At 35.4% G+C, this 13109-nt stretch overlaps 1 protein-coding gene across 1 annotated transcript in view; it reads right to left on the bottom strand.

Moving 5' to 3' along the window:
* Window positions 1–13109, bottom strand: part of LOC307143930 (protein king tubby) — a 23658-nt gene continuing 10549 nt past the window's right edge. The window contains exons 2-14 of the mRNA XM_079845764.1: window positions 11895–11984; window positions 11760–11803; window positions 10695–10851; window positions 10336–10575; window positions 5833–5952; window positions 5555–5692; window positions 5259–5440; window positions 5020–5178; window positions 3271–3383; window positions 3067–3181; window positions 2876–2974; window positions 1692–1863; window positions 1–1389 (exon numbers count right to left, since the gene is read on the bottom strand). Of these exons, the coding sequence (XP_079701890.1) occupies window positions 1256–1389; window positions 1692–1863; window positions 2876–2974; window positions 3067–3181; window positions 3271–3383; window positions 5020–5178; window positions 5259–5440; window positions 5555–5692; window positions 5833–5952; window positions 10336–10575; window positions 10695–10851; window positions 11760–11801 (1671 nt within the window). The 5' untranslated portion in view covers window positions 11802–11803; window positions 11895–11984 and the 3' untranslated portion in view covers window positions 1–1255. The remainder of the gene's footprint in view (window positions 1390–1691; window positions 1864–2875; window positions 2975–3066; window positions 3182–3270; window positions 3384–5019; window positions 5179–5258; window positions 5441–5554; window positions 5693–5832; window positions 5953–10335; window positions 10576–10694; window positions 10852–11759; window positions 11804–11894; window positions 11985–13109) is intronic.

Consider the following 13109-nt stretch of genomic DNA (forward strand, 5'->3'; position numbering starts at 1 on the left):
AATATTAACAATAGTCTTTATTTAACAAGGAATGTCAAGCTTTCGTTTTCATGTAAACAAAGAAACAAGGAAGGAAAATATCAGTTCAAATTATTTGCTTAAACAGTCTTGGAAATAAGACTTAAATTTAGCATTTAAAGATGGAATAATTTCACCGTACTAATTGTAGGGGTGAGCGGGGCACAAGTTGTAACACGTTTTAAAACTTTCCACAAATGCCAGGATGACGAAATTTGGTGTATTTACTAGTTGCCATATCAATGCTATATAGAGAAAAAATGCACCAAACGTAAAAAATCTTTGGAAGATATCACTGAACATTTATTTAACCATAGCAAAAGTACATTTTCTACTTACCGGTATTAATTTTTCCTCTCTTTTATTTTTTGTGCTTATTTAAAATTAGACAAATCTGATATTATTTTAATCTTATATCTGTTATTTAACAGTTGAGATAGTTCTGTAATGCTGATCTAACTAGCAGAAGACACAAGCCGGGGTTTAATCCCAGTTGCGCAGATGGGGCATGTTGTAACAGTGTTACAATGAGCCCTTATTAGAAATACGCTATTCTATACTTTTATGAATTCTATTGAGAAACGATGAGAAAAGGTGAATAATGACTGAGAGGCAATGTTCAGAAATTGTTCATTATTATGATTTTTGACCTATGATGCATAGCTGTGTTTTGCGTGTTTGTTGTCTACTCAAAAATGTGTTTATTTTTAATTAGTAAAAAATGCCATTATTTTATTTGAAAAAGTTAATAATTGTATTTTATTGACAAAATATTTTAGTTTGTCTTGTATACATTTTTTATTAGATCAGATTACATTTTAAGCTGTCATTTTACATTGTGCTCCTCACGTTACAATGTACCCCATCTATGGGGCATGTTGTCACATTTTACTTCCATTCATTCGGGTTAAATCAAGAAAAAAGTATACACTGTATTAAAGAAACAAAACCCCATAATTGTACTAGACGTGCAAAATTAATATGGGAAAAATAAATACTCTGAACACCAAGTGGATTTACAGAAACTGAGAAAGTCAGAAAGTGTTAGGTTGTCCCCCGCTCTCCCGTATATTCATGAATAATTAGTAAAGAAAATCACGTTTCTACTGTACATCGTAATTTGCAGATAATAGAGAAGATCTAAAGTTCTTTAATTTCTGACTGCGAGAACATTTAATATCCTAGAGTACTGCAAAGTTTCCCTTTTTAAAAGAACAGAAATACAGATGGATGAAGCTCATTCACAGGCCAGTTTGCCATCAAAGGAGGACAGAGTGATGGCAAATGCCTGTAGGGCACACATGGGAAAGCTGTAGTCCATGGAAAACACATCTTCTGCTACCCGACCAAACTGCATCACGATGTAGTCCTCTGGAGAGGGATATTCATTGATAAGGATTAGTATTGAAAATTGTAATAGTGTCATATATTATTTGATACGCTCTTAAAAATAAAGGGTAAAAATAACTATTTTTGGATCCCCAAAGAACATTTCAGTGAGAAAAAAAAAAAAAAAAAAAAACACATTTTAATAACCTGAACTGAGGCAAATTTTTGGAAAGGTTCCATAGATGTTAAAAGTTATTCATGGAGCCACTGTGGTTGATAAAGAACCTTAATTTTTTAGTGTGTAGCAACTAATATACAAAATGAGAAAAAGGATAACTTCTCACCATTATCTGGATGGACAATCTGAAAGTTTTTCACAGATGCCTGAGTAACTCTGCCATGGAAATTGAGCACATACGACTGAGTTTGCTCATTCCAGCTGGGTGATTTATTTACAAGGGTGACAAGATTCTCTTTGTTACCATTCTCGTATCGGGTGAGCAGAGACTCCAGCTCCTGGGACATGCGGAAGAGATTCATATGTTCAGAGTTCCTTATTAATATATACACGTTTGACAGTTGTTTTAATCAATGAATCAAACACATTATGTATTTTATATTCTTTATCTGAGTGAAGTGTAAGAAATATCTCCAAGCCATATATATACACTGCCATTCAAAAGTTTTTGATCAGTAAGATTTTTTATGTTTTTAGAAGATGCCTCTTATGCTCACCAAGGCTGCATTTATTTTATTAAACAAAAAACTTTGTTTTCTATTTGAATATATTTTAAAAAGTAATTTATTTCTGTGATGGCGAAGCTGAATTTTCAGTATCTTTACTCCAGTCTTCAGTGTCTCATCATGACCCTTCAGAAATCATTCTAATATGATGATTTGCTGCTCAAGAAACATTTATGATTATTATCAATGTTGAAAACAGTTGTGTCAAACTTTTTTTTCAGGATTCTTTGATGAATAGAAAGTAAAAAAAAACAGCATTTATTTTAAATAGAATGTTTTGTAACATTATAAATGTCTTACTGTCACTTTTGATCAACTCAATGATTTCTGAAGGATCATGTGACACTGAAGACTGGAGTAATGATGCAGAAAATCACAGAAATAAATTACTTTTTAAAATAGATTCAAATAAAACAACTGTTATTTTACATTTTAATTTCACAACATTACTGTTTTTTTGTATTTTTAATCAAATAAATGCAGCCTTGGTGAGCATAAGAGACTTCTTCTAAAAAACATAAAAAATCTTACAGATAAAAATCTTTTGAACAGCAGTGTATGTAAAATAGAAAATAGTTATTTAAATTCACAATATTACTATTTTTACTGTATTTTTGATCAAATAAATACAGCCTTGGTGAGCGCAAGTCTTTCAAAAATATATATTAAAAAATCTTACCAACCCCAAACTTTTCAATGGTAGTGTATGTCCAAAATAAATATAATATTGCTCCAAATGATCAACAAAAAAAATGGAAACTAGAATCCACAATAAAATACTCACACTTTTTGGTCGAATAACGACTCTTTCATCATTCTCGTGCATACCAGGAATGATTACTGTCATTTTCCTGGGACCTTTGAAACCCAGAACATTTTTCTCCTGTGTGACGGTAAAGAAAAAGCTTTTTTGCAATCACAATAAAAAAAAAAAAAAACCTACTTTAGACATCTAATGCACAATTAGCATCTTACATAATAAATTGCTGCTAGCTCTTGTCGCAGTATATCCGTTTCTTTGATGAATTGTTTCCTTTCTGGATTCTCGCCATTATCAAACACAGTGAATTTAGTCCCCAAGACATTTGACCTGAGGAGACAAATCATATATTTTTGCATAGGCAGAATTACAAACAATAAAAGTATTAATTATAACTTTAGACACTTTATGGCACTCACCTTAGTTTGCCTATGTAGCTGTCAGTGTCTCTAGATAAATCAGTAGGATCGATTGATATCAAATAATTTGAAGTTTTACACTTCTTTCTTTTCCTGCCAGCCATCAGAAAGACCTGCCCATCCGAAACATTGGACAAGAGAATACAGGGAGTGCAGAATTATTAGGCACGTTGATTTTCTGATCATATTTTTTTTCCAGGCACATTTGACCAATTCCAAACCACAGTAATCCTAATAACTACTATTGATTTAGTATTTAATAATGTATAAGTGATATATAATTGTTCATGAAGGCTGGAAATGAAAATCACCTTATATTCAGGTGTGCAGAATTATTAGGCATGTTTTCTTTTACAGATAAATTGAGCCAAAAAAGAGATTTAACTCAGACTGAAAAGTCAAAAAGTATTAAATGCCCATGAGAAGGATGCAATACTAATGCAATACTAGACATTGCAGTTAAGGCGTGACCATTGGACAGTGAAATGCTCGTTGGGTCAGCAGGATCTGACAAAAACAGGTGGTGAAGAAAAGACACCTATTAACTGCAAAAGAATTAAGAATTAAGGTGAAGAATTAAGGGTGAAACCATCAGGAACCCTTTAGTCTCCAGCGCCACCATTTTCCAAAGCTGCAACCTACCTGGAGTCTCCAGAAGTGCAAGGTGTCAGGATCTCAGAGACTTCAGTTAGGTAAAGAATCCTAAAAAATGACCCCCACTAGATAAGAATCACAAGCTGAAGTGTTGTAAAATACATGAAGAAGGTTTTTTTATAGGCTTTATGGACAGATAGGTTGAGAGTGACTCTTGAAGGACCAGCACCACATCCTCTAGTACCACTGTTTGAAGAATTCATCTTCCAGAATCTGGCAGTACGTTTTGGGAGTTCATTTTTAGTCCATCTCTGCAAAACGGACTTCAGGATGGACTAAAATGAACTCCCAAAACGTACTGCCAGATTCTGGCAGATGAATTCTTCAAACAGTGGTACTAGAGGATGTGGTGCTGGTCCTTCAAGAGTCACTCTCAACCTATAAAACCTATAAAGCCTATAAAAAAGCAGGCTTCATGTATTTTACATCACTTCAGCTTGTGATTCTTATTTAGTGGGGGTCATTTTTTAGGATTCTTTTCATAACTGAAGTCTCTGAGATCCTGACACCTTGCACTTCTGGAGACTCCAGGTAGGTTGCAGCTTTGGAAAATGGTGGCGCTGGAGACTAAAGGGTTCCTGATGATTTCACCCTTAATTCTTCACCTTAATTCTTAATTCCTTTGCAGTTAACAGGTGTCTTTTCTCCGCCACATGTTTTTGTCTGATCCTGCTGACCCAACGAGCATTTCACTGTCCAATGGTCACGCCTTAACTGCAATGTCTAGTATTGCATTAGTATTGCATCCTTCTCATGGGCATTTAATACTTTTTGACTTTTCAGTCTGAGTTAAATCTCTTTTTTGGCTCAATTTATCTGTAAAAGAAAACATGCCTAATAATTCTGCACACCTGAATATAAGGTGATTTTCATTTCCAGCCTTCATGAACAATTATATATCACTTATACATTATTAAATACTAAATCAATAGTAGTTATTAGGATTACTGTGGTTTGGAATTGGTCAAATGTGCCTGGAAAAAAAATATGATCAGAAAATCAACGTGCCTAATAATTCTACACTCCCTGTAATTATGTATCAAGAGATTAAAAAAATGATAGTTTTTCAAAATGTTCAGTCACACTCCTGCTCACCCTTTTCCCGTCCTCCTTTTCCATGTGGAGATAATATGTGGGATACATCCCTTTTTCCATTCCCCTCCTGTCTCTGGTGATCCTGCACTGAATAGTCACATCTCTTGGAGCAGGACGCATGGCAAACTGTTCCAGATCCTCCAAAGACATAGGAGAGGACTGGACAAGAAAGAAAAACAATACTATATTGTTTGTTTCTTGTTTTTTTCTTTTCTTGACTATATATAACTAAATATTACCTTTCCCATGTCCAGAGAGTCACTGTCAGAGGAAGGCTCCTTATAGTTGGAGTTTAAAGAAGCAATATCGTGATTATTTTTTGCTCCTTTTTTAGACTTCTTTGATGTTTTTTTAGCTTCGCTCTTCTTGTCCTCTTTATCGTCCTGTTTTTCTTCCTCGCTATCACTGAGATGACATCTTGCTACAATGACAGAAAACTAACATCACCAAACAGGCCTAATCAAAGGAAACCATCTCTAACCAAAAAGGTTAATATGAAGACCAATATCATTTATTTTGAGCTTCTTTTTTTTACTTGGCTTCAGCTGTTGTTGTTTCTTTGGTGTGGGAGGGACGGGGCTCTTTGTCCAGTCTTTTCTTTCATCCTCGCTCTCTGATTCAGGTTTTCTCTCTTCATTAATGTTGAATTCCACCACTGAATCCGTCTGAATTGCTGAAAAATACCACAAGTTGGAATGTTATCAAAAACAATGTCAGGTTTTTTTTATGGATGAGGCACTGGCCTGTGCTACAGGAAATGGCCTTTAACTTGTGTCATCCCTAACAATAGAGACACATCTCCGGTACACTTACAAGACTGTTCCCCCGTCAGCACTTTCTCCTTAGATTCGATCGTCTTATCCTTCTTCTTCACTGTTTTTTTCTCTTTCTCTTCATTTTCCTTGGCCTCTAATGCAGGTTTTGGTTCAAGTACTAGAATGTGCAATTAAACAAATAGTAAAGACAGATCTATGGAAGCTTGTTTTCGTCAGGGATTTAAAAAAAAAAATGTAATTGCAATAATTTCTATAATAAATAAATAAAGGTAATTAACTTTTTATCTCACAATTCTGACTTTTTTTTCACAAATAATTTACATAAATTTACAAAGAACTGACATAAAATTGCGAGTTCCCGATTCCTCTTTCGCATCTCCTTGCTTACATACACTCAAAATTATGCTAAAATACCCATCTTGGCAGTCGATTGTGTCTTAAAGGGTTAGTTGACTGAAAAATTCTGTCAATCATTACTCACTATCATTTCATTAAGTCCTTCATTCATCTTCTGATCACAAATGAAGATATTTTTGATGAAATCAAAATCGAGAGCTTTCTGACCCCCGATAGACTGCAATGTTATTACCACTTTCCAGGCCCAGAAAGGTAGTAAAGACATCTTCAAAATAGTCGATGTGACTACAGTGGTTCAACCGTAGTGTTATGAAGCGACGTGCAACAAAACAACAACAAAAATAACGACTTTAGCCAACGATTTCTTCTCTTACGCTGTTCACATAGTAAACACTGGCAGCACTTCCGGGTTCTACGTCAGAACTCCGGCTAACTATTGGCCGACGCTGTTCACGTGAACACATTTCTGACGTAAAACCTGGAAGCCCTGCACTGTACAATGTGAACAGCGTAGGAGACTGACATTCTAGAGAAGAAATTGTTGAATAAAGTTGTAGTTGTTGTTTTGTTTTGCACACAAAAAGTATTCTTGTCACTTCATAACACTACGGTTGAACCACTGTAGTCACATGGACTATTTTAACAATGTATTTACTACCTTTCTGGGCCTTGAAATTAGTAATAACACTGCAGCCTATCGGGGTCAGAAAACTCTTGGATTTCATCTAGTGATATGTCATTCATTTTGAATGAATCTTTAATATTACTCGAGAACAACGAGTTGTCTCAGAGAGTGATACGTTCATTTTGTGTTGACCACGTATGTGCAACATCCCATATGTTCTGTACAAGAAACAGAATTGATTAGTTCACCTCTCAAGTCTTCGGGTTCGAGTCATTTGTTCATCAAGTCCCAGCCCCATAGGCAAGGCTATGCAGTCACCGTAAAGAAAAGATTAGTTCATCTCTCGAGTCTTCTGGTACGAATCTCGTTCTTTTGTCACATGATGTTACAGCCATGTTGGATACAGAAATTAGTTAATTCACAACCTTCCTTACAAACAAGTGCATAGTTTTTTTTTTTGTTTAGTCTAGTTTTTTAGCTAGTATAATAATTGATTTTCCTATGAAGACTGGACACATTGGGTTGATCAGAATGGATAGGCATAACATAAAAGTTTATTGCACATATCTTCTGATGATTTTATAATAATGAATATATTACAACATGCAGTCAATAATACGACTGTAATGTTGTATATGTTGCGAGACACTGAACCGGGAAGCGGTCACGTGACAAAAGAATGAGACTCGTACCCGAAGACTCGAGAGATGAACTAATCTGTTTCTGCATTCAGCCTATGGGGACTTGAACGAATGACTCAAACCCGAAGACTCGAGAGGTGAACTAACCAATTCTGTTTCCGGACGCATGTATTGCATATGAGGCTGTCATGCCCCAGATCAGACATGATGACGGAACTAACAGCTCAAACCCGAAGACACGAGAGGTGAACTTACCTTTCCAGGGAACAGACGTGATTAAATGTGAAGTGACAAAAGAAAGAACGATTTGGATCGGGAGGTGAGGTGAACTTACAGACTGCATACATAGCCTGAAGCAAGTGTAGGAATGTAAAGAACAAGGCCAGATTGTCTGGGTGAGGAACAAAGACTGTCTGAAAAAATAAAAGAGATTAATATCTGAATCCACTCATACAATTATCACTCTCATCTGAGACAACGTCCCACTGAGTGAATCAACTGAGCATGGCTCTAATTTACATGTTCCTGAAACTTCCCCCAAACTCCTGATCCCCTCTCCTGGGAGATCACTGAAATATACCCAAAATCTATTGGATTTAATGTCAATTTTCACTATACAGTATCATATCTGTTTGGTATCGTTTGAAATGTCTCAGTGTGAATGGTACAAAAATCTCATAATCACAGAAATATACAAGAAGTTAATAAGAGTTTTTAGAGCTTAGAGGTACTTTACTTATGATGGTGGGTTTGGCTGTTGGAGCCATTTGTTTTCCTTTCAAACAAGCCAAATGGGAATTCGACTCAATTTAAATTCCCTTTGTTTTCATGTATTTCCATTTGAAACAGTTTTTGGTCTGGTCTGAGTTATTTAAAGCGATGCAGCAATGAGTTCAGGGCCCATACTGTAATAGAGTTGGCCCGTAACGTGGAGTGTCTCGACACTCTGCGTTGCGTAATATTCAGAAGTCAGGTATCGATATCTTATTCTTTGCTACTACAGAGTATTTGATGTTGTGTACGAATTATCTTTGAATTGATTATGTAATCGGCATTATACATTTACCTGACTGTTAATAAAATTGTTACATTTTGATCCTTTCTGAATTACTCTGTAATTATTAACTATCTCCAGAACGGAGCTGCAACAAAAGGTTAAAACGGAATTATTAAATGTGTAACTAACTATTAAATATAATGACCAAACAACCAATTTGCATTCTATCCTAAATTCGACATTGTGATAAATGGAGTCAGATTAAAGATATATAAGTTTTACAACCCCAAATCAGAAAAAGTTGGGACAGTATGGAAAACGCAAATAATAAAAAAAAGAAGTGATTTCTAAATTTACTTTGACTTGTATTTCATTGCAGACAATATGAACACAAAATATTTCATGTTTTGTCTGGTCAACTTCATGTCATTTGTAAATATGCATCCTTTCCTGTCATTCAGACCTGCAACACATTTCAAAAAAAGTTGGGACAGGAGCAATTTAGGGCTAGTATTGAGGTAAAATGGTTAAATAATGATGTGATTTGAAACAGGTGATGTCAACAGGTGATTGTAATTATGATTTGGTACAAAAGCAGCATCCAAGAAAGGTCGAATCCTTTAGGAGCAAAGATGGGCCGAGGATTCACCGCGGTTCGCTACCGATCCTTGGAGCGAATTCAGCGGCCTTACACAACCTAAGCAATTCATTAATCATTTCTTTCTCAAAGTTGGCCATGACTTATAGTTTATTTTTTATTTCAAAGTACTAAATGTGTTGGAAAATGTAATATGTAGCCTAACATTTTAATTAGATTCTGCTGAAATGAACGAAATGACTTGAAAAAAAGATTAATTATTTTTGCTGAACGAGATTCAAAGATCAGAGTCAGTAAAATGATTCGAACTTCCCACTACTAATTTCATCCAAAATATCTTAATTTGTGCTACGATTATTTTTAAGTATTTTAGGGGTTTGGACATGAAGGTGAGTAATTAATGACAAAAATGTCATTTTTAGATGAACAGTTGAGAAAAACATCAAATGTGTATCATTATATTGGATCCGCGCATTAGGACTTAAAGTGACAGCAGCCTATAAATGAATGTTAAACAAACAATAAAACACAGCTTTAACAAAGATTAATGTATATTTAATTTAAACAGCCAACACTATGTTATTTTACATTTTAATGACTACATACCTGAATATTACTGTTAGACCTTACTTTAACTTTGTTATATTGAATAATATATTCTGTATTTATGCTTGTAATTTGTGTATCCGGAAAATGATCCCATCCGTGACCCAAAAACCGTAATATGATCCAAACCAAAGAGTTTTGTGATCTGTTGCACCATTAAATGTAATCATTACAATCACAACTTGTAATAATTGCTAATTTTTTCTGTCTAAATGAATACATGTTAGCTAACTGCATGATTTGTATTACTTGGACACAGTCACCTCTGATAACTAATTACTCTAAATTGTAATGTAAAAACATGCGATTTCTGTAAAGTTGCTTTGAAACAATATGTTTTGTGAAAAGCGCTATACAAATAAATGTGAATTGAACATTAAGTCAGAATTCTAAGAAAAAGTAAAGCAAAGTAGCTTACAATTCTGACATTTTATCGCAGAGTTTGTTTATATGAGTTATTGAGCTGAGTTTTTATCTCACAATTCAGACTTAACTTTATATCTTTCAAGTCAGAGTTGCGAGATATAAAATCAATGAATAGTTCGCAATTCAGACTTTAGTTTATGTCTCACAATTGCAAGAAAAAAGTCAGAATTGTGAGATTAAAAAGATGCAATTACCTTTTTACTTTTTATTCTGTGGTGGAAACAAGGTTCAATACACATCACAATAAGGCAGATATAAAAAGGACAATTGAAAATAGTGAAAACACTTACATTTTGTTTGCCCCTTTTTCACAGCCTTCTTCTTAGTTTTCTGTCCATCTGCTTGGCTCTCTGTGTCTAAAGTGCATTTAGCGCTGTGCTGCGGGCTGATCTCTAGATTAATTTTCTTAGGGATGACCGGAACAGAATGAGGTGCCTCTTTTAATACCTCTTCTGTCCTGGATGAAATGTCCAATTCTCCTAAACAAATTTCTTCCACTGTGTTTTCATAAATCTGCTCTGGTTGTGTGTCTGGCAAGAAAAAGACAGAAAATTGCTGAATGTTCTGTAAAGCTCTACAAAATGAAAATAATTACTACTAAACAAATATATGTTAACAGTGATATCATATAGTGTAAGTGTGTACGAACCATTGAGGGAAGTGTTGCTCTGAGACTGGCTTATCAATAAAGCTGTATCATCAGTCTCAGCCTTCTGTTTGCGTGTTTTGGGACGAATGTCATGATTCGCTGTGACCATCCGGGCATCTGCCCTTCTTCTTTGTTGTTTCTTGATTAAAAGCGAACGCTATGAGAGTGGACATGATAAAAACTGCTGTTAAACATCCAGTTATTTATTATAGATCATCTACCCAGCAATGCTATTACTATAGAATAAATACATATCCTCAAAACATAATGAAGTAAAAATAGTTTCATAATGTATTATGTGGTTCTGTGTATGAACTCATATGTGGCTCAGAGTAAAAAAATAGTGTTTGTATTCGTTTCCATTATTTAGCTCTAGATTTGGAGAACTAATTTAAGCGTAACATTAAAGGAACACTCATTTATAGGCTCATTGTCCAACTCCCAGAGAGTTAAACAGTTGAGTTTTACCGTTTTCAAATCCATTCAGCCGATACCTGGGTCTGGTGGTTGCACTTTTAGCATAGCTTAGCATAGATAATTGAATCTGATTAGACCGTTAGCATCTCGCTCAAAGAGTTTCAATAGACTCTAGATATTCAAGGCCGATATGGCTATGAACTATACTCTCATTCCTGCGTAATAATCAAGGAATTTTGCTGCCGTACCATGGGTGCAGCAGGCGCAATGATATTAAGCAGCGTCTGAAAATAGGCTAACTTCCGTCAACATAACCAACATGACAACCTGCTTGCACAGAGAGCGTGCTGGGGACTATTTTCAGGTGCTACGTAATATCATTGCGCCGCTGCACCCATGATACGCCATGATTATTACGCAGGAATGAGAGCGAGATGCTAACGGTCTAATAAGATTCAATGATCTATGCCAAGCTATGTTAAAAGTGCTACCGCCAGACCCGGAGATCGGCTGAATGGATTCAAAAACAGTAAAACTCAACTGTTTAACTCTAGGGGAGTTGGAAAATGAGCCTATTTTCAAAAAAAGTGGAGTGTTCCTTTAAGCATGACAGCAATGTCAAAAGATACTACGTTCTGAGACACTTACCTGATTGTCCAGCTTCTGCTGTCGGACCTCTGCGTCCTCCATTTCTTTTGTTGAAAAAGAACAAATATCAACATTTTGGCAGTACTATATAATTTATACAAATGATCCACTATGTTGTTAATGTCAGAAACTCACCAGCCAGAATACACGCTCAAAGTAGCTATCAAATGAAATAAATATCTCATCGTCCCTGTGTGCCTCAGCAACTCCATATGACATCCCCACCTGCATGCAACAGAAGCTAAAGAAGATTACAGAGGATAAAGTTCTTACGATCAACACTCCACTGAGACGCCATGTAGAATGAATCCTTCATCATCACTGACATCAGAGACTATTTCATGACTCTGATGCGCTGAAAACACCATCAATATCATAATATTATAAGATAGTGATTGTATAATACCATATACATTTCTGCAACCTTGAGTCAAAATAAGCATTTTATTTTTTGCCTAGTGTTTATTGTATTGTAGACACAACTACTTGACTTACATAACCTAAAGTCGCCATTTCTCTAGTTCAATCTGATGTCAAAACAGTTAGCTATGTTATTGCTGCTTGGGGTGGGGATAGTTGAAACGGTTCATTAAAATGTTACAACCAACCCCTTATGATGATTCCAGTCCAGTTATCAATCATTTCCTTTGTTAAGGCAAAGTCACATGAGTTTTTGTTTGGCATCGAGGGATTTATGTGGTAAATGTGATTCCATTGTTGTTTATGCGCATGTCTTCTTATCGGATAAAAAAAAAGTAGGCTAAATTGAGCACATCCCAGATAGCAGGGTGACATTGATACAATCCAAATCATAATTTTGGTTGAGATTGAAATTTCAATGTTTACAGTATGTTGGATCAGCATTGAAATTGTGATGAACAGCACACATGGGTGGAGATAGTGACTGTTAGATTGGACTAAAAGGAATTTGTAGTTGATGAGCACAAGATCATGCAGGTGTGTATCTCTACAGAACACTAGTGGGCGTTTCTCAATCAGTGGGGCATTTTCAAACCACGATGGGCATTTTCAACCGCTTTACCCGAATTGCTCTAATCCACTGGGGGCTTGGTTTAGGGGTGGGCCTTCATTATTTTAGCAAGCCTGATGAAACATGGTTGAAAAACATCCATTGTAGTTTGAAATTGGCCACTGATTGGTAAACGCCCATTTTGGGTTTGCATGTGCACTTCTCAGTAGTTTAATTGATGCTTCATCATTAGAGAGAAAACACGGTTTTCTCCTTATAAAAGTGGGTTTAGGTGCGGTAGAGGGACTTTGGATCCAATAGTATCTTTAGAAGATTAAATAAGGTAAGGTAAAGGATACAAGGTAATGGAGCCTTTTATA

The sequence above is a fragment of the Gobio gobio genome, assembly GCF_949357685.1.
Source record: "Gobio gobio genome assembly, chromosome: 20".
In the NCBI taxonomy this organism is placed as follows: Eukaryota; Metazoa; Chordata; class Actinopteri; order Cypriniformes; family Gobionidae; genus Gobio; species Gobio gobio.